The 22,036-nt window shown below is 53.5% G+C and overlaps 1 protein-coding gene across 2 annotated transcripts in view; it reads right to left on the bottom strand.

Annotated features, from left to right (window-relative positions):
• Positions 1-1,845: 1,845 nt before the first annotated feature.
• Positions 1,846-22,036, bottom strand: part of SHROOM2 (shroom family member 2) — a 136,758-nt gene continuing 116,567 nt past the window's right edge. Inside the window, exons 7-10 of one of the 2 annotated variants that reach the window (XM_026478163.4) lie at positions 16,644-17,168; positions 15,308-15,476; positions 8,407-8,679; positions 1,846-4,617 (exon numbers count right to left, since the gene is read on the bottom strand). In XM_026478163.4, coding sequence (XP_026333948.2) covers positions 4,351-4,617; positions 8,407-8,679; positions 15,308-15,476; positions 16,644-17,168 — 1,234 coding nt within the window. In that variant the 3' untranslated portion in view covers positions 1,846-4,350. The remainder of the gene's footprint in view (positions 4,618-8,406; positions 8,680-15,307; positions 15,477-16,643; positions 17,169-22,036) is intronic. The other variant, XM_044391858.3, reaches the window with a different exon arrangement.

Genomic DNA, 22,036 nt, shown 5'->3' with positions numbered 1-22,036 from the left:
GCTGATGTACTTCCAGCAAGAACACCTCTGTGTCCCCCTCGTGGTGCCGTCAGCTGCGTGAACAGCCCCCGACGTGGTCTTCGCCAGGCTGGATAACGCTATGTGGCAGGCCTCGCCTTTGAATATGATGATCAGGTTTAAGCTAGCCCAGCTCTACGCTTTGGTGAAATCTGCCAACGACCCCGTCACTGCGCTGTTAAGTCTACCACCCCTTTCCTCTCTGCCTGCCTGTCTCAGGTGGCGCTGGGACGGCCACAAGCATTTGGGGCATTGGTGGAGAGGTAGGAGATTGGGACTATATAGCTTGGGTTTCATGGGATGTTTCTGTGGGTCACGTGACTCAAGATGCACCACATACAAGAACAAACAGACTGTGTGTTGCTTTTCTTCTTTTAACGAGAGATGAAGAAAACACGCTTCTAGAATGCCTGTCCCGTAGGGCACAGACCTGCAGCAGTACAGGAGACAGGTCTGAAAACGGAGTGAATGTCTGGTGTCCCTACCTCCCAGACTGTGTCTCAGGGTACCCAAGGTACAGCTCACCCTCAGGGAGTCTGATGGGACCACAGCGAAGACCACACTGTTAGCCGTGGGGTTCACCAGCCTGAACTCATACGTGCCCAGGGACAGAACCACGCACATCGTCACCAGCGGGTCATGGGACACGGCAGTGGGATCGCAGCCGAGCAGCACGGCGTCAACCCACGACCGCGTCTGAACTGTCCCCAGTTACACATCTCTCGACCATTTCAGAACTCAGACAAGACAAGCTGAAGTAGCCTGGTTAGAAGCCCGAAATAAAAACAAAATGTGTGGTATTCATCCAGTTTTATAAAAGTCTAACTTGTGGATTTTTCCCACTCTCAGTAAATATGCACTCTAATTTTGAATAATTTTTATTAAAGAGACCCTCCCCTTCCTGTCGAGCCTTCAGGCCCCGCCAACCTGCTGCAAAACAGAAACCTTTCTCATCGTCCCAAGCAAAAGGGATCCCCCCTCCCTGACGGCTCTGGCAGATTCGTTCAGGGAAGCCACTTCCTTCGAGGTCCAGATGGAATAAGGAACACACGAGAGCAGCCACTTACGCAGCACTTTCCTGAACCGGGTGTATGGCGTTGAAGCACAGAAATACCGCTTAGCTCGCCTGAGCTCCGCAACTCAGAGGCTCAGAGAGGCCAAGCGCCTTGCTCATGGCCATAAGGCTAGGGAGTGGCAGAGGTGGCCTTGCTCTGGGAACCTGGCATGTGGGTCCAGGATGCTTCAGTGTTTTTCCATATTAGCAGATGCTGGTGTGGGAGATAGAGCCCATCACTGGCCCCGATTCTTCACACCCTGTATCCACACTCTGCCACCTCCTCCCACCGGAGGGAGAGGTGGGACACATCCCACCACCTCTTTGAGTTCAGCTGTAGGACTCGCTTTGACAACGGAACGTTTGCAGGTGTGATATAATCAGGTAGGCGGGGAAATATCTTTGTGTCTCTGTTGGTTCTCTCATGCACCTGCCACGGACATCCCCAGGCCAGACTACTGGTCCCAGGAGGAAGATGACAGGCACAGGGAGCAGAGAGTATCACGATCTACAGATTCACGAGCTAAAGCGATATTTCACCGCACAATGAAGTTTCACAGTTGCTCGTTACACAGCCTAACTGTGGCAATGGCTGACTGATACAACCCGCGTCCCTGACTTTTTCGACTGCAAACTGATCAGCCCTGGCTAGACTGGCCTACAGTGACGCACAAAGAAATAATCACAATCCCACAACTGATCAGAATTTGACATACGGTGAGGATAGTCTGCTTATTTAAAGAAAGATATAACACAGGTAAGTCAAAGTCATGCTCCATTCACTCAAAGACACTATTTATTTTGCTAAAGTCAAGCAGGACGAGGTGTGGAGAGGTAAGTGGTACGTGTCGAGCATGAAATATGTACACATTTTCCACAGTGGAAGGCAGGATAAAAGCCACAGGCAATGCCCCTGACTGAAATCTCGCTATACAGAGCATTCCGGAGCTGAGCTGTGACAGAGGGGGGAGGAACTGGCCACCACCTAAGAATGCCGGAGGCAGAACATGAGCACCAGACTGCTGTTGTATGCAGTAATACAGCAATTTACAAAGTTACGTACACCGACTCACTGGAATCTTTGGGTCCCCGCTAACCGGACGTGTAAGAGGCAGACAGGGGAAGGGCACGGGACGGTAACGACGATGTGTGCTTTGCTGAAAGGGTAGGAGAGCGCTATATATTGCTATGTATAAGAGAATGTCCTCCAAAGACCTCAAAAGGCTGGATACAGACACGTAAATTCTATTATTCACATTTTACATATTTATCATTAAAATGATTCACAATACTGTATTTGAGGGGAAAGAATCACAGATAAAAGCTCTGTCTAAATTAAAAGCAAAATACACTCAACTTAGTATGGTTGTCCCCCTAGGGGAGAATGACGGAGGTCCGTGGACAGCCAGCTTCACCTTTTCTGAAGTGACCAGTTTTCACAGCAAAGGACTACACCAGAAGGGAAGGAGGACACTTCATTGGCAGAATGGGGATTTTTCAAGTCCGAAATAGCTTGATTCAAGAGGAATGACAATTTGTGAGAAGGCGTTTATCTTTTTGGCACAGGTGGGTTGCCAAAAAGAGTGCTTATTGCCTGCACTGCTGAAGCCTGCCAGTTTGGACCCCGCTGTGGGGGGGGGCACAGACACCCATGCTGTGGCTCAGGAGTCCAGCTCACCCCCTCTGGCTCAGGAACTATAGACACCGGTCGGTTAAGACATTCGCGTGCACGTGTGTTTTGGTAAGGCAACGGTCACTGCCAACAAAAGGATTGTCCTGCCACCTGTTGGAAAACTTTTACGGCAATACGGGGAAATGAGGATTCAAATGATCCCTCGGTCAAACCAACATCCGGTATCACCTCAACATGAAGTCGTCCCAGGGGCTCTCCTGCCATTTACCAGGCACTGAATCCGATGAGCGTTTGTGAACCAACACACCGGGGTTGCAACGACGCAGATAAAACCTACATTACAACCAAGCCATTGGTGGTTGAACATCTGTCCACGTGCCGATTTGCCACGCACACATACGTCCTCTTTGGTGAAGCGCCAACGTAAGTCTCTTGCCCACGTTCCAACTGGGCTGTTTGTTCTCTTACTGTGGAGTTCTGAAAGTTCTTTATAAGTTCTAGATATGGGTCCTTTGTCACATACGTGATTGGCAAATCTTCTCTCCCAGTCTGTGGCTTGTCCACTGGAAATGGACAGCATGACAGTGTTTTCTTAGTGAACAGACTCTTGTTAGAATCTTGCCATTTCCACCAATAAAAGGGGCACAGAACCTATAAACTTTGTGGCAGAAGATGAGTTTTGGGGGTTCCAGAGTCCATGGGACCTTTGAAAAACCAGAGGAAAGGTTCTGGCAAGTACGGCATGGTAGTGGGTTTAAAGAGGCAAAAAGACACAAGCAGCCAATTATCATTGACAAGCCTATGCAGACAGAGTTAAGTTTCTGGGGAAAAAGTAATTTCGGAAACCTGCTGTTGGTCTCAGGAAACGGATGTCTAGCAAGCACATCACGCTACTGGACATACTATGAACCGAGCAGGGAAACACCCCCTGAACCGTGATGTCAATACTAAAGCTACTCGTTTTGTGCGTGTGTTTTAAAGCATGCACGCTATTTCTCTAAGTGGTAATTTCAGAATGAGTGAACCCAACACGTAGGTTATTTGTTTCACAGCTGGTTTTTGACCACTCGGAAACGACTCACCTTTCCAAAATGTTAATAAATGAGCACACACATCATCGTGGTTTTTGCTGGGGGACAACAAAGGACGGACAAGGAACGGTCCATACCACCGGACGAACAGGGACAACACGTAGCAACCCATGCTTTGGATGAATCACAGGACAAGACGTGCGCCAGAGTTTCCCCTCTCATGCATCTTACAGACTCGCTCGGCTTGCTTCCCGAGCGGTTGCTTCCGGATGTGAAGATGGGAGGAAGGGCAGACCTACCCGTGAAAACGACCCCTTGCACGCACCACGTGACCGGAGCCCACCGTCTAGACTGCGCGAAGTCGCCGTCCACCGGAGCCCACCGCCACGTGTGCTAACTTGCAAAGGAGAAATGGCTAACAGTGAGACATTCAGCTCCGCATTCAAAAAGGAAACCAAAAAATTAAATAAACCATCGCAAACACACACGGAAGTTATTGTTCTCCTAACAGCCGTCTTGCTACGGGAGATAAATACAGGCTGGGGTTTCTACTTGCATCCTCAGGAACGGAGCTCCCACGGCCCGTTTCCGTCCTCCACCAGGGAGGGCCCCTCTTATTTGCCTCTCTCGGTCTGAAGGCTGTCGAACAAGCACTTCAGCTGCTCTTCGCCCAAGTGTATCTTATCTTCCAGCTCCCGCTGCTCGATGATGAGGGCGGACTTCATCTTCACGAAATGCTCATAGTCCGCCAGGCTGTCCTCGCTGAGGTAGCTGGCCAGGATGTCGAACACGATGCGCTCCCGGCGGTCCAGGTTCTCCTTCAGTTCCTTGGCGTCCTCGTGCTGTTGGACGAGCAGCCGCTGCTTCTCGAGCAGTGATTGCTGTGGGGAGAGAGAAACGAGCCCGCTGAGAAGCCGGGCTAGCACAGGGGCTCCGGCCAACAGCTCCATGATGCCAGAAGTCTGCGTGCGGAGACACCGAAGTCAGGCACCAGAGATCCGACGGCATCCGCACGGGAATATATGGGGGGGGGGGGAAACGCACTCGCGGGCCGCAGCAGGCTCTGGCCCCAGCCTCCCATACACGCCCACGGGCTTGTCCCGCCTGCGCTCCTCCCACCGGCCTTGGCCTTGAATGGCTCAGACAAACAGCCGCGATGAGAGGCAAAGACAACGACAGAATTTAGGGAAGCTCAAGGGGTGTAAAGGACTGAGGGATCCCAGGTGAGTCAGAGGCCTGTCTGCGACAAGACTCTGGTAGTCGGCAAAAGGAACAAGATTCTAAAGAACTCCCAGAGCGCGATTCCTAAACCTGGCTGGCAGGAGGAAGAGCCTCCGGGCTATTTGCAGAAGAACATGGGTGAGGGAGCGAGCACAGGCAGAAGAGACGCAGGGCTATGGGGCAGACTCCCTGGCTCCTCACAAAGGTCCTGCTCTGGGGGCACAGACAACCCCAGTCCCAAAACGCGGCACTCACGGTCCCTCTCTCGGCCTGCAAAGTACACCCCGAACTGTCCCTACCATCTCCAAGTTCCATGCAAACTATGCAAGGAAGACATGAACGCACGAAATGTCTTCCAGTGTCAGCCGGGGGAGGCCGGCGGTTCATCTCCTCGGTGCGATTTCCAGCTGGGCACCAGGACAGCCACTCCGTTATTCCGCCACTTTGCCGCGTGGCCACGAACAGTCACCAACAGCCATGCATGAGCATCTAGGACACGGCGTCCTTTGCCCACGCACGGGAAGAGCGCTGCTGGTATGCGGCTTTCCAGGAAGTACCGGACCACACCGCCATTCAGGGCATCCTGCCCACTCCTGTGGGACATCGCCACCTCCACGTCAAACTAACAGGGAGATTTCACGGGGGGGGGGCAAGGCAAATTCGTGCCAATGTCCACTCGGGCTAGTACAATCAGTCGGGCTGACTGGTGACAGGAAACTGCAGAGACCGGGGGGAGGACCTGACGTGTCTGCATCAACCCACACGTTCATTTTGTAACTGGAAAGATGGAGGGAGCCTTATAAAACTTCCCTCTGTGTCTTTTAACCGGTTACCATGTCCGTCTCTGAAAACCGTAGCTTCCCCGGGCTGCGGCTGCCTGACAGACTCCCCTCCAAAGGCAGCTATGTGGAGACTGGACCACTGCACCATGGTTGGCCGTGGCAATGAGACACTGCATTTGGAGGGACCCCCAGGGTGTAGTGAGGGTACCCATGTACGGTACCCACAGAGCCTGGTATCCAGAAGGACCATGGGCCTTAGCATTCATTCCTTCTGGCATCCCCTCAATTTTCTTTTTTAAGATTTTATTTATTTGTCCGAAAGAGAGAGAGAGCACAAGCAGGGGGAGCAGCAGACTCTCTGCTGAGCACGGAGCCCGATGTGGGGCTCGATCCCAGGACCCTGAGATCGTGACCTGAGCTGAAGGGAGATGCTTCACCAACGGAGCCACCCAGGCGCCCGTATCATCCCAAAATTCTAAAGTGTCTGTTCCACACACAGAGGGAAAAATGGATTAAAGATGAGCTGAGCCGCAAAGACAATACTGTTTTTTCTCTTAAATCAATACTTGAAAATATTCCAATTAAGTATAAAGAAATCTCTTTCCTGTTCTTTTCCTCTTCTCAGATACTGCCGGCAAAGATGGGGAAAACAGCAACACGGAATCTACACCTCACCCAACGGCCCCAGTTTTTTCTTAAATGCTTATATAGTACGTTCAAATGGTAGTCACTAACGACTTAGCCAAGCACAGAATTACAACGGCGTGAAAGCCACACTCTAGAAGATTTATGCGGCTGACCCCACTCTCACGTGGAGTAAGGGAGAGGGGTGCCTCTTCTGCTCCCCTTTCAGAGAAGTTAAGGAGTCTTATTAATAATAAAAATGATCATTTGAGGGCCTACTCAAAGAATGAAACTCAATGTTCTGCTGATATTTGACCCAGAAAGGAAAGCCAACAAGGTAGATATTACTTCCTGTATTTTGCATGTGAAAAACCGAAACATAAATGCACTAAGAGACATGTTCCAAGCTGCACACCTCAAGAAAGGGACAAAGGGGGACGCCTGAGTGACTCAGCCGGGTAAGCATCTGCTTTCGGCTCTGGTCATGATCCTGGGGTCCTGGGATCGAGTCCTGCCTGCTTCTCCCTCTGCCTGCTGCTCCCCCAACCCCTGGTCGTGCTCTCTCTGACAAATAAATAAAATCTTCAAAAAAAAAAAAAAAGAAAAAAGAAAAAAGAAAGGGGGAAAAGGCCGACAAGTCGTTCGGCTCCTTCCAGACTGCTGTGTGCACTCCTGTTAACAACAGCAACAACATCAAATTCCATGATCACTGAGTGCTTATAATCTGTCAGAGTAGCTGAGCACCCGGTTCACGTAGTCACGTGACCAAGACAATCTCCGAGGAGGAGACCGTTATTAGTAAGGATCACAGAATGGAGGAAAAGACGTCACAAAGAACCCCTGGTTCTTCCCGAATATCACAGCAGCCCTGCCATCCAATGACAGCGGCGTTCAAGGCCCCGTGCGCCCCGGCAGCACCTGTTTGTGTCGGTTCGATGGAAGGAGATGGCGAGCCTGGACGGGCTGCCCAGCAGCTGTGTGAGGCTTCACAGCGTGAACTCACAACACCCTGTGCACGACCTGCCCGTGCGCCCCCTGATGTCCAGCCCAGACACGCTGTACCTACCCCATCACCAGACGGGCCCCCCGATGTCCGGCCCAGCCAGACACACTGTACCTACCCCATCACCACACGGGCCCCCCGATGTCCGGCCCAGACACGCTGTACCTACCCCATCACCAGATGGGCCCCCCGATGTCCGGCCCAGCCAGACACACTGTACCTACCCCATCACCAGATGGGCCCCCCGATGTCCGGCCCAGACACGCTGTACCTACCCCATCACCAGACGGGCCCCCCGATGTCCGGCCCAGACACGCTGTACCTACCCCATCACCACACGGGCCCCCCGATGTCCGGCCCAGACACACTGTACCTACCCCATCACCACACGGGCCCCCCGATGTCTGGCCCAGACACACTGTACCTACCCCATCACCCCATGGGCCCCCCGATGTCCGGCCCAGACACACTGTACCTACCCCATCACCAGATGGGCCCCCCGATGTCCGGCCCAGACACGCTGTACCTACCCCATCACCACACGGGCCCCCCAATGTCCGGCCCAGACACGCTGTACCTACCCCATCACCACACGGGCCCCCCGATGTCCGGCCCAGACACGCTGTACCTACTCCATCACCAGACGGGCCCCCCGATGTCCGGCCCAGACACGCTGTACCTACCTCATCACCACACGGGCCCCCCGATGTCCGGCCCAGACACGCTGTACCTACCCCATCACCAGACGGGCCCCCCAATGTCCGGCCCAGACACGCTGTACCTACCCCATCACCACACGGGCCCCCCGATGTCCGGCCCAGACACGCCGTACCTACCCCATCACCACACGGGCCCCCCGATGTCCGGCCCAGACATGCTGTACCTACCCGATCACCAGATGGGGCCCCCGATGTCCGGCCCAGACACGCTGTACTTACCCCATCACCACACAGGCCCCCCGATGTCTGGCCCAGACACGCTGTACCTACCCCATCACCACACGGGCCCCCCGATGTCCGGCCCAGACACGCTGCACCTACCCGATCACCAGGAGAAGTACTGTCATCCAAATTATTGAGGGCATTTTCCACGCGGGCCAGGCGGCCAGACAGCGACAGCAGAAGGTTCACCACTTTGTCCAGGTCCCCAATGAACATCCGGAACTTGTCAAACTCGTTGGGCTTGCAGACATCTTTGGCAATGGCCTCCACCTCGTCCCCAAGGGCACCGTTGGCCTGGATGTCCTCCAGGAGGCTCTCCCGGGCTTCCCGAAGCACCTGCAGCTTGCGACTGATGCTCTCGATGAGCTCCTGCTGTGGGGACAGAGGGTGGCGTGCAAACACTCGTTAGGGTTGCCCCGACCCGGCACCTTGCGCCGCTGCTGCAGCCCTGCATTCTCACGTAACCGACCTGCGTGGAATTCAGCCCAACCGGGTCAGAGTTTATTTTGCATCCAAAAACAGAGGATTTATAAGACCAGGGGAAGGATAACAACTCCTGGTGACGTCACTGGCATTTAAGTGAGAACTAAACCAAACCACCCTGCTCTCATCCTGTTAGTGTCCTAGACGACAGGGCAGGGTCTGGCCCCCGGGGCTACTCACAGTAAAACCTCATTCCACCCTGTACCTCTGCCAGGAATCTCAGTGACACTTTGGGTTTCAGACTTTGGAACTTCCCAATTTATTTATTTATTTAAGATTGTTTATTTATTTGAGAGAGAGAGAGAGAGAGAAGCAGGCGCCGCGCTGAGCAGGAAGCCCGACGCGGGGCTCGATTCCAGGACCCTGGGATCATGACCTGAGCTGAAGGCAGATGCCTAACGGATTGAGCCCCCCAGGCGCCCCTGGCATTTTGTAATTTAAAGACTCACATGTACAGAAGCTACGGAGTCTCACGCCCAGTACTGAATTCCACGACTAAGAAGTATGTTGTACATAGGGTGAGCAATTAAAAGTTAAAACAGATAAAGGGATGTCAGTAAAATTAAAAGTCTTTTACAGACACCTGACTTGAATATGACCAAAATGCAAACGAATTACTCATTTTTTTTTTTAATATGGCAAAATAAACATAAGACATTGATCATTTGACGCACGTTTAAGTGTACCACTCTGTGGCATTCCGTGTATCCACGTGGTTGTACAACCACCACTGCCACCAGTCTCCAGAACTTTCTCACGTTCCCCAACTGAAGCTCTGACCCTTCAACACGAACTCCCCACTCTCCTCTCCCATCGGCCCTTTAAATGATCATTTTTTTTTTTAAAGATTTTTTTTATTTATTTGACAGAGATAGAGACAGCCAGCGAGAGAGGGAACACAAGCAGGGGGAGTGGGAGAGGAAGAAGCAGGCTCATAGCGGAGGAGCCTGATGTGGGGCTCGATCCCATAACGCCAGGATCATGCCCTGAGTTGAAGGCAGACGCTCAACCACTGTGCCACCCAGGCGCCCCTAAATGATCATTTTTTAAAGGGCAAACATAAAAACTAAAACATATACATCGGCACCGTGTGCTCTGACTTGAGTGGCAAAGACTATCCGCCTCCTGTTACACGTGGGAAGAATTACAGGGATGGCTTTCAAGGAGTACTGCGCTGAGCCCTGCCCTGGGAAAAACCACTTTCTGACGATCACGGACATCGCTAAGCTATCAGGTCCACCCAGAGCAGAACCAACGGGGTGTTCGTCCCCGCCTGCTGAGTTCTGAAAAGCCAACGTGATGCCAGCACGCCGCTGGGCTAGCCCCGAACGACACAGTGCTCAGGGGCACAAACCCGAATGAAGATGGGACCATCTGAACGCTCAAGTCCAATGCGGACTTTTTTTTTTTTTTTTTTTAAAGATTTTATTTATCTATTTGACAGAGAAAGACAGCCAGCGAGAGAGGGAACACAAGCAGGGGGAGTGGGAGAGGAAGAAGCAGGCTCCCAGCAGAGGAGCCTGATGTGGGGCTCGATCCCAGAACGCCAGGATCATGCCCTGAGCCAAAGGCAGACGCTTAACCGCTGTGCCACCCAGGCGCCCCCCAATGCGGACTTTTAGCTCACTGGGCTGTACCAAGGACACTATATAAAGTAGGCCTACGGGAGTCACTGTGCCGTCGCCCGCCCCTTGTCCTGGGGCAGTTTACCAACTCTGACCGCAGAGGGAGCGTGCAGAGCCTGGGGGACAGAAGGCACACGGCCAGAGGGAGCACAGACTCCTGACGCTCTCCAGGACCACGTCCACGGCTACACGGGGAACAGGAGCGCCCACCTCGAGGACTGAAGGAATTCCCTGCACGCGAATTAGCAGCCCAGCAGCCCCCAGCGGGTGCCCCATACTCAGCAGGTGTCAGCAACCCTGGCAGTGCGCGGTAGAAGCTTCCCTGACTGCACACACAGCAGTCAAGTGCAGGTCGCCTGTGCCGACGACTCCTGACGTGGGAAGAGTCCAACTGCAGAGGAAAGACGCGCTGAACCAGGAGTGCAGCAGCCATGCTTTGTATGAGCTGACCACACGGCAGCTGTCTCAGGACGAGGCACTGACGGACACCCTCCACCCAGCATTTAGGGGTCCACACGCATACTAAAAATAAGCCCTCAGTTCCGAAAGCCACGGCCTTTCATCAGGGCTGCTCAGGACGTTCAGGCGTTTCCTTCCCTCAGTTAGAACCGTCTGTGTCAGGGCGCCTGGGTGGCTCAGTCGTTAAGCTTTCGGCTCAGGGTGTGATCCCGGCGTTCTGGGATCGAGCCCCACATCAGGCTCCTCTGCTGGGAGCCTGCTTCTTCCTCTCCCACTCCCCCTGCTTGTGTTCCCTCTCTCGCTGGCTGTCTCTATCTCTGTCGAATAAATAAATAAAATCTTTTAAAAAAAAAAAGAACCGTCTGTGTCTACACCTCTTTGCTGTTTTGTCTTAGGGTGTGGGAGTCGGAGTGTGCTCACGCCTGCCTTTCTGTGTCTCCGTGGACCCTCCTTATCGGGTGAAACCCACTTCGAATCCCACAGCTGAGATGGCTTTTTCGCGGATATTCATTACTTGAGGGAAAAGCACAAAACAGATTATAGAGACAGAGAACTTTCCAAATTCTTGCCTGCAGCCAAGCCTAACCTGAATGAATTCCTCAAGCAATTTAGAGGATTGTGGTTGTATGAGGAGGTCTCGCCAGTGTTACCGGTAATCCTTCAGTGTCATTATTCTTCAGCAATTACCATCACGAAGATTTCCTGCCAATGCATGAAAACGTGCCTACAAACCTGCAGCATCAGCTGAGCTAACTTGAAACTGGGCTTTCTGGAAGGAGCCCAAATTCTTTTGATTCCTTTGTATGTCTTGCGTAAGCTTTTCTTAGAAAAACACCCCCCCCCCCTCCTTAAAGGGCCATTCTAAGCAGCACAGACGTTGACTTTGAAAGATCTTGGGATGAGGGAGGCCTGGCCCAGGCAGCACGGGAATCAATCACTCTTCGCACCCCCCTGGGTGCCGAAGGCCTCACACAAGCCCATCTGCTTGTGTCCTGCAGCACGTGGCATTCGGCGAGGCCTGGGATGAGAGCAACTGGTGGCAGAGGCCCGGCCCCAGGGCTCACACCTGTTCCTCTACCTCCGTTCAGATGGCCCCAGACACCTCACTTTTGTCCCACTCCACAGGGGAAATGCGGTCTTTTCTCTCTGGTGCTTGTGCCCACCTCTTGGGCCCAGGGAGAAAGCAGGACCCTCAGAGGCGTGTGCTTGGTTCTCCTGCAGAACCCCGTAACCCCACCAGAGCACTTTCTGAGCGGGTACAAAAACAAACTTTTAGCCTTCCCGGCCTAATGCTTCCAACCAGACACCAGAATTCCCTCACCGCTTCCCTGCATGGAACCTTGTGTTCTGTCCTGCGTCCTTAGTCTTCTCCTAAAACACAGGGTCACCCTCTTCGGCACTTGGCTCTGTGAGCACGCAGTGATGCTGGGATCGTGACAGCCGAGGTCCCTCTGGGAACGTCTGGCTCACAGGGGATTCGGGGTCTTGCTACTCTACCATCATGGCCCACCAGGTACACCTGCAGAGCACTCATCTGCTCCTCTCCCTGGCGCACACTTCGCGTAACCGCACGACACAGTGTATTTGTGGGTACTGGAAGGAAGGGTGCAAAGACAGGGCGGCAGATGCCTTTGTCAAATCAAGCCGAAAAGCAGGATTCCTGAGTCACTAACACTGCGCAGAACTGTGATTTCTAGCCCTTGCCATCGATGGTGAAATCGACCGGCACGTGCATATTGCACAAAATATGTCGGTCAGCTTCAGAGTGTAATCATGGGGCAGGTGGGTGGGGGGTGGGCTGTCAGGAGGCAAGTTCACAAGGACTCATCTCTTTTTTTAAAAATATGTGTAACTTATTCATTTGAGAGAGAGGGAGAGAGAGCCAGCAAGAGCATGAGCAGAAGGGAGGGGCAGAGGGAGAAACAGACCCCAGCTGAGCTGGGAGCCCGATGCAGGACTCGATCCCAGGACCCAGGACCATGACCTGAGCCAAAGGCAGACCCTTAGCCAACAGAAGCACCCAGGCGCCCCACAGGGACTCATCTCAATCCCAAAGCAGCCATCTGAGGGGAGGTGGTGCCCCAGCATCTTGTGTCTCCCAAAAGCAAAACGAGAAAGTGCAACAGAGATGAAAGGAGCGAGACAGGGAGCGCTGCACTCCAAATTCATCACAGCATGAGAAACAGGGGCACATCGTAAAGCACAGAGTCGGCTACATCTAGGGTCAGGACTGAATTAGAACTGTCCAAAGTGTACATTTTTTTCTAGTTTTATGAGAAAAACTAAAAACATTTTTGATTCTTTATTTAAAAAACAACAACAACAACAACAGCAGAATATGCAACCATAAGCCAGATACAGGGCCTTAGAGGCCCAAGACCAAAATGCTTATCTTCCATTTCCTTCAACTCCTTGAACCAAAAAGCTACTGTTTCCCAAACTGGAAGTAATTTTCTTTTGTGCACGGGTCATAGGATTTCTTCTATTCTATGTGAAATCAACCGGTGGTATTTTTAAACCACTAATCATACATACAGACTTCCAGCAAAATCTTTCACAAAGATTTTTGTTAAAAAAAAATATTTTTTGGGGCGCCTGGGTGGCACAGCGGTTAAGCGTCTGCCTTCGGCTCAGGGCGTGATCCCGGCGTTATGGGATCGAGCCCCACATCAGGCTCCTCCGCTGGGAGCCTGCTTCTTCCTCTCCCACTCCCCCTGCCTGTGTTCCCTCTCTCGCTGGCTGTCTCTATCTCTGTCAAATAAATAAATAAAAAATCTTTAAAAAAAAAATATTTTTTAATGAAAGCCCTTTTCCAAAGTACTAAGCATATGGAAAACATTCACAAAATGCTGGTTCCCTCCTTTTCTTTTCCTACTACTATTTAGACAGGCTCAAGACCCCTGGAATAAACAGTACGTGGTATCCTCTGAGACAGACTTTTCCTTGGCACTTCCCTCATCCATTTAATGCTGAGGCCTACCTACCTATAAAAAACAGGTAGTCCCTTAGATGGCACAGCTGTGGCATGCCGACATATCATGAAGATTTAACGCTAATACAGTAGTAACGACATTGACCGTGACAGCAGTAATTCTGTCCCTCGCACGACCTCATGAGCCCTCACTGTTCCTGACCTCATTCCGACGTCACCTCCCACCCTCCATTCCTGGTGCACACGGCTCCCACCACCGGCCCCTGCTGCTTCTCCAACACGCTGGGAGGCTCCCACCTCAGGACCTTAGCACCGGCCGGCCCCTCTCCCCGCAGCACACCCAGGCGCCCGCGCGGCTTACCCTTCACACTCCACCCAGGTCACTGTTCAGTCATCACCCCGTAACCGCATTCCTTTGTCTCACCCCATTCCTGCACCCTGTTTCGATTCTACCATGCGATGACTACACTAACGGCTGGCAAACTCTTTCTGTAAAGGGCCAGACACTGAAGACCTTCGCCTTTATGGAGCACATGGTCAGGGGCAAGTACTCCAGGTTGCTGTGTGTGGTGTGAGAGCCACCAGAGCGCGTACATAAACGGATCGGTGCGGCTGTGTTTCCAGAGAACGTCTTTTATCGAAGCAGGTGGTGGGCCACGTTGTGCTGACCCTGTACCGTGTACGGGTTTCGGTGTTCGCTGAACGTGAGCTCCCCCTCGGGGAAGGGAAGGCTCCATTCTGTTCCATCTACTGCTGTATCCCCAAGCTCCCAAGGAGTTGTTTCGGTTAGCAAATGACGCACCTTACAACCCACTGTGGGATTATGATCCTCTGGTTAGAGGTACTAGAACTTGATATTCAAAGAGAACGTGTGACTCGCTAGAGGTCACACAATGAAGTCCCTAGATTTTATTTTTATTTTTTCAAAGGTTTTATTTATTTGAGAGAGAGCGCGTGTGAACACGAGTGTGGGAGAGGGGCAGAGGGAGAGGCAGACTCCCTGCTGAGTGGGGAACTCCACGTGGCGCTGGATCCCAGGACCCTAAGATCATGACCTGAGCTGAAAGCAGACACTGAACGACTGAGCGACGTGGGTGCCCCAAGTCCTTGGATTTTAAATGGGATAGAAGGGACATCTCAATCGAACTTTGAATGAGAATGGTACCCACTTAATAGGACCTTAGATCCTTTATAAAAAGATAGTAAAGAGGGGTGCCTGGGTGGCTCAGTCGGTGAAGCGTCTGCCTTCAGCTCAAGTCACGACCCCAGATTCCCAGGGTCAAATCCTGCATCAGGCTTCTTGCTCAGCGGGGAGTCTGTTTCTCCCTCTGCCCCTCCTCCCTCTCTAGGTAAATAAATAAAATCTTAAAAAAAAAAAAAAGATGGTAAAGAGACTGTGAGGGCAAAGGCCCCATTTTGGAACAGAAGGCTTAGCCGCTAAGTGTTTAACTCCTATTGCCCCAACGTCGAGCACGGCGTCCTCGACAACGGGCCTCCCTACCTTCTTCACCGCCAGGTCGTGGTCCAAGTCGCTGCCCGAGTCGTCTTCGGGCTCCTGCTGCTGCAGGTCCTTCATTTTAATCAGCAGCTCCGCCTTGGGGGCTGACGTGCTGTAGTAGGAGGAGCTGGTGGCGAGGGACAGGGCCGCCGGCACGCCCGGCTCCTCTCTCCTGCGGGACACGTGAGTGGGCACGTCAGCCGGCTGTGACTCCGCGCCAGACGCCCCCTCCCAGCCCCCCCGCTCCGTGACGAGCACGCGGCGGTGCCAACGCAAGCACAACAGCCCGCGGCACGAGACGGCCAAGGGGGCGGGGGAGAAGCGACAAGACAGAACTAGACACCGCGTCGCCAAATGGATACTCCGCAAGTCTACGGAACGCAGTTTCTTAAGAAGGGGGAAAAGTCAAATAAGCAGGGATGTCTAAGAATCTCCCCGGGTGTGGGGGGAAGGGAGCAGAGGGAGAATTTTCGCCGGGAGCCTAAGGTCTGCGAGGAGTACGTGCGCACAGTTCCCTGTAAGTGAGGCCCCAAGGCCCCGAATGCAGCCTGCACTTTTCTGTCTGCCACCATGTCCGCGCCCCCTGGCTCGGGCCCGTCTCAGCCCCTTTGTCCTTCTGTGCTGGGTGTCACTGGCGCTCCCACCTACTGTCCATAAAGGGTGCTTATGGCAACAGCGGGCACCACCAGGACAGATGCAAGCCCACACGCCCACGCAGGCAGCCCGTGAAGGAGACGGGCTGTGAAGGGCAGGCTACCAAACCAGTGGCCATGCATCCCCTCACCGCACTCGATAACCAGGAGCACAAAGTCTCCTTCGCCAACCCGGACGTTCAGGAGCCTTCACGAACGACATCCGGGGCCAGGGCCTTCTTTGCTATGGGGGTGTCCTGCGCACGGCAGCCTCTCTGGTCTCCACCCACAGGGTGCCAGGAGCACCTCCCAGGCCTGACACCTAAACACGGATCTGGACATTGCCAACCTCTGGAAGGAGACAGTGTCCCAGCTGAGAAGCTCTGTCTTCTGAGAAAGGAGCCCATGGGCATCACCCTGAACCAAACGGGGCTCAAGCCAAGAATGCGCAGGACCTGTGGTGTTTCCACATCTCTGCCAGGCCCCCAAGGTGGCATCCCCAGGAAAGGGCCTCAGTGGCTCTTTTGGGAGGGTCACAAAACAGCCAACACGGGCTCAAGCACTGGGCAGTGCTTATGAAAATGGGGCCCCGAAAAGCCATGTGCACACAGACCCACGTACCAGCCCCTCGCCCCCGAAGCCCGAGAGACGCTTGGAGGGTGGACGCGCGGTGGCCGAGCTGCAGAACGAGGGCAGCGCTTGCTCACCTCTCCTCCACGGTTCTGGGAGACGGCACTTTGGGCAGCAGCTTCCTGCGCTGCTGAGCTTCCTCCAGCAGGTGCTCGTCCTTGGGGAAGATGCCCTCCATGAGGTCCATGGTGGTTCTGATCTTCACGCTGGGGTCCAGGATATCGGCCAGGGACTTGTCCTTCCCCACGATCTCCCGGGCCAGCTCCTCCGACTTCAGGTCTTCGGCCGTCCTCTCCTTGGCCTTCACGTAGCTGAGCGCGGAAGGAGAGGCCCCGTGGTCGTTGGCGCGGGGCGCTGGGGCGCTGGGGCGCTGGGGCTCGGGCTCGGCGCCCTGGCGGCTGTAGAGGCAGAAGCGCGAGTAGGACTGCTCGGACGTGCTGAGCGTCTTGATCTGGTCTTTCTCCAGCCCGCTGGGCAGCGCGGGCAGCTCGGCGGTGCGGGCCAGGCCCTGGCGGCTCTCCTTCTCAGGCTGGCTCTCCGAGTGCACGATCTTGATGGGTACCATCTTTACCGTGGTGTTGTTGTCCATCACCCGCTCGATTCTGGAAAGAGAAGTCCATGTGCTGAAAACACAGAGTGAGCCCCGTATGGACTGCTACCCGGGCCAGAAACCAGCCGGTTCCTCGCCTGCCCTGACGGCAGGGGGACGTGCGGCCACCGCAGTGCAGGGAACCTCCAGGATCCCACGACCCAGGACGGCGCATGGAGGTTGAGGAGGCCCCATTTCCTGACCCTGAGCATCTGGACACCTTCCAATTTCCAAAGTCACCCACACACCCACAGACGCCTGAGGCTGGATTGCTGGGCTTACCGAGGGGCAGACGGCTGAACACTCGTTTTCATGCCGGCCATCGTGCGCGCGTTAACAAGCCCCGCTCACTTACGTTTTCTTTGGGGGCGGGGAAGATAGGCTTCTCTAACACAACTGTCATGACAGCCTTCCGTCGCTGCCTCTCAAAGCAGGGCCAGCGCACACCGACGGGTGCCTGCGTGGTTCTGAGGTTGCGGGAAGACCTCCCTACACAGCGGCTATGATCTGAGTGGACACTGAGGACACGCACCCACTGGCCCCAATCGGAGGCTTCCTCATGTGCTGGGTGCACCGGCTGTCACCCTCCACCGGCCTTCCACCACTCAACACTTCAAGCTACCCTTCACACGGCTTCTCAAAGCAGCCACGCAAGGATCTGGCACTAACCACAGGGCACACCACTTAGGTATTATTTTAAGTGATTCACTGAGTACACACTTTTCCTTAGGGGAAAAAAAAAAAGATGGGGGGTGGCGCCTGGGTGACTCAGTCAGTTAAGGGCCCAGCTTTTTTTTTTTTAAAGATTTTATTTATTTGACAGAGAGAGACAGTGAGAGAGGGAACACAAGCAGGGGGAGTGTGAGAGGGAGAAGCAGGCTTCCCACTGAGCAGGAAGCCTGATGTGGAGCTCAATCCCAGGACCCTGGGATCATGACCTGAGCCGAAGGCAGACGCTTAACGAATGAGCCACCCAGGTGCCCCTAAGCACCTGACTCTTGATCTCAGCTCTCAGCTCAGGTCTTGATCTCAGGGTCATGAGTTCAAGTTCCACACTGGGCACCATATTGGCTGTGAAGCTTACTTTAAAAAAAAGGCGGGGAGGGGGCGCCTGGGTGGCTCAGTTGGTTTAGCGTCTGACTCTTGATTCGGCTCAGGTCATGATTTCAGGGTTGTGAGATCAAGCCCGCATGGGGCTCTCCACTGGGTATAGAGCCTGCTTAAGATTGTCTGTCTCCCTCTCCTCTCCCTCCTCTGCCCGTCTCTACCCCCGCTCGCACATGGTCTCTAAAAAAGTAAATAAATAAGATAAATTACTAAAGAAGGTTTCGCAGTGAAAGGAACTGGGGGGCACCCGCACGGAAGACAGAACATGGACTGGTCAGTGTGATGGGGCTTCATGCAGGACTCCCCCGAATGCCGCTTGGTGCCCTCAGCTAGACTTCGCTGGACCACACCCAGGGATCCCGTGGACCAGGGTCACAGGGACAAAAGTCTGTTTCAAGTATTTCTGAAGGACATATTGGAGAAAGAGAGCCATCTGCTGGTGTCCACAAGGGAAGGAAAAAACAAGTCAAAATCATAAAGCCAAACTTCTGCATTTGTTTCTAGTATAGTGGGCTAAGGTCATTTCTACCATGTGACCCTAACGGACCGAATTTTGTGTACCTCATGGAACATTCCAGTGCTCTAAATTAAAGGTTTTTCACCCTTTAACTGGCAGCTGGGAACACAGTATGGTTTTTTCCCTGTACACTGCAGTGTACAGGCTAAAATCATTTTGTATTCTCTTCTCTCCTCCAGTAGAAATCATTAGATGTTTTATCTAGGTATTCATGTACAGTCCCCGCCTAATGCCTTCTTTAAAATTTATGAATAAATTTTAAAAGGCCAGCTCTGTGGAAAATACCATTTAGATGTGCTAAACGTCAGAAGGAAACTTTGGGCATCTTATCCAAGCAAAGACAGAGACAGAAGAACCCCTCTCCTCATTCCTTCCATTACACACTTAGAAACCCAGATCACTGGGGCGCCTGGGTGGCTCAGTCGTTAAGCGTCTGCCTTTGGCTCAGGGCGTGATCTCGGCATTCTGGGATCGAGCCCCACATCAGGCTCCTCCTCTGGGAGCCTGTTTCTTCCTCTCCCACTCCCCCGCTTGTGTTCCCTCTCTCGCTGGCTGTCTCTCTCTCTATCGAATGAATAAATAAAATCTTTAAAAAAAAATTTATAAACCCAGATCACCTACTACTGAATTTTTTTTTTAAAGTCAGCTCTACGCCCAATGTGGGGCTTGAACTTACAACCCTGAGATCAGGAGTCCCATGCTCTCCCGACTAAGCCAGCCAGGCGCTGCCCCAGGACTGACGTCTAAGCCAGCCTCTATTTATTCCCCGACTTGTGGAGAAACTGGATTTCCAGGGCAGGAAGACAAGGAAAAAAGAACAAGTCCTTCACACGTTGACCTATACTTTCCAGCAAAGCATCTCTTCCTGGTCCTTTCTAAGCATAAAGGGCCTCTCCTCTTGTAAGCTGGCCAGACTTGCACATTTAAAAAGTTGGATGAACTTTTACTTCAAAGTCAGGACAAAACACAGCAGATCAGACCTTACCGCAACCAGATCTCATCGATTCCTAATCCAAAGGCAGAGAGGTGGAGAAGGGGGGTGCGCCGAGCCCCGCGGCTCCTCTCAAAGCGCCCGCTGCCCCTGGGGGCCCGCCCGGCCCCAACAGCAAGTGCTCCACTCGGTTCTGCTCACACCCACTGCGGAGGGTGACCGTCAGCTGCACGCCGTGCCGCTTGGGTGAACCAGAGGACCCACTCAGCAGACTCTCACACGCAGAGGCTCAAGGTGACGCCACTAATGCCACCCACGTGGCCGTGCAGGAGCCGTCCCGACACTCTGTGCTCGTTCACTCCCAAATGGAAACAGGCGCGCAGGAAAACGCTCCTGAGGACGCTTCTAGGAGCGATCAAATCTGTGTCACTGGCCGCACCTGCTGGCCAGCGTCTCCATGTTGTAGTTTAAACAAAAACCCCAGAGAACTTTCAAAGCTTTGAAAGTAAGCTACCTAGTGTTAGGACAGGAGTTGACGCGGTTTGGGGGGGCATGAATACCCATTCTGAAATTCCCCAGAGGAAAGGAATGCCGCACCCTGTTCTCTGCGTTCCAGCTGCAGCTCCGTGCCTGGCACACGGGAACCGCTCAACAGGTGCGTGAGTGTGGGTGTCTGCCTTGCGCCCCGGCAAGCGCCCCGGCACACGCACACTCGTGATCGAGGGCTAACTGGAAGGAGGGAGACACCAGCCACGGAGGAGAGGAGGCGAGCAGCTCCAGCGCAAGAACCCCAAGTCCACACAGGGTAGGGCAAGAACAGTATCTCACATGCCAGGCAGAGTAGGAAGCCCTGCCCCGGGCACGCTCCCCCTGCTAGCCCGTCAGGAGCAGACTGTGGTCACCGACCCTGAGCCCTGGCTTCTCTGTCTCGTTGGTCACTGGGATTCCATGCTTTCATATCAGGACTGACCAACAATACACACCCTGGGGCACGGCGACTCATTCGGTACCCTATGACCAACTTCCTTGGCAGCAAGTTTCGGAAATGGCATGGCCACCCTCTGCCTCACTGTGCTTCCTGGGAAGAACGGAGCGGACGTAGTTGGGTATGTGTCCAAATGCCAACCAGAGCTCAGCTCTCTGTGAGCACCTGTACAGCAAGAGACAGGATGCAAAGACGACCCTTTCCAGCCCCGCTGACACGGCGGATGAGAACATGCAATAATGTGGGTCCCCAAAGACCCCCCTCCCCGCCCCCACCAGGATCTTCAATAGTATCGTCACTGCTTACTGAAATCCCTCTCAAGCTCATAGGAAAGACAGAATGAGAAAATCAGGCAAGAAACCATGAAAGCTACTGCCTCCTCCTAGAGCCCACACAGGTCAGGAGCAGCACGGGAGCACACGGCAGTCTGTCCGAGGAGCCCAGCGGCTCCCACCAGCTCCGCAGAATGCAGAATGGAGGGGCTGAGGCCGGCTCGCTTGCAACCGTCTCACATACGTGCCCACCACAGACCACCGTGTTGCTTCTCCTTCCTTTCACAACTGACAACGTCACCTGCCAGGGAAGGTACTGCAGTGATACCCACACTGTGAACGACATAAAGCACAGCGGGGGCCCGCAGAGGCAGCTGTGGGGACAGTGCCACACCTGGAGACACAGGATGACACCAGGAACGTATATCCTCTCTGCGGAGATATTTTGAAGTGAAAGAAAGAAAGAAAAGAAAAGAAAAGAAAAGAAAAGAAAAGAGAAAAGAAAAAAGAGAAAAGAAAAGAAAAAAGAGAAAAGGAAAGGGGAAAGGGGAAAGGAGAGGAAGGAAGGAAAGAAGGAAGGGAGGAAGGAAAAGAAAAAAGATTAGCTTGAGACTGTAGAACAGAAGATCTAACAGACTTTCTGAAAATGGCGGAAATAACCAGTCTATGCCACCAGCCGCACCGAATTTACTTTATTTCTCACTAACAGACGTTTGCACGGCCGCATGTGGCTGCTGGTGACTGTGTGAGACGCGTCAGGACACTCTGGGCCAGAGCGTTCCTGGCTGCGGGGCAGACTGGGGACAGCACCTCTCACCTCTGCCCACGAGATGCCAGGAGCAACACTCCCTCTTCAGCCGTGACACCCAAAACCTCTGCAGACACAGCCAGCTGTGCCCTGGGGGCAAAGCGGCCCTCCCCCAGGTTGAGAACCACTGCTCTAGAGAACAAGACGAAAATTCTCCACTTCTTCCACTTCTCAGTTCTTCGAAGGCCCTCACACAGGAGGGAAAAGGAAACAGCGCCCCTGACGGGTCAGACCCTGCCTGACAACATCTATCAACGTCTC

The sequence above is a fragment of the Ursus arctos genome, chromosome X (assembly GCF_023065955.2).
Source record: "Ursus arctos isolate Adak ecotype North America chromosome X, UrsArc2.0, whole genome shotgun sequence".
Taxonomy (NCBI): domain Eukaryota; kingdom Metazoa; phylum Chordata; class Mammalia; order Carnivora; family Ursidae; genus Ursus; species Ursus arctos.
This window is presented reverse-complemented; position numbering and strand designations above follow the sequence as displayed.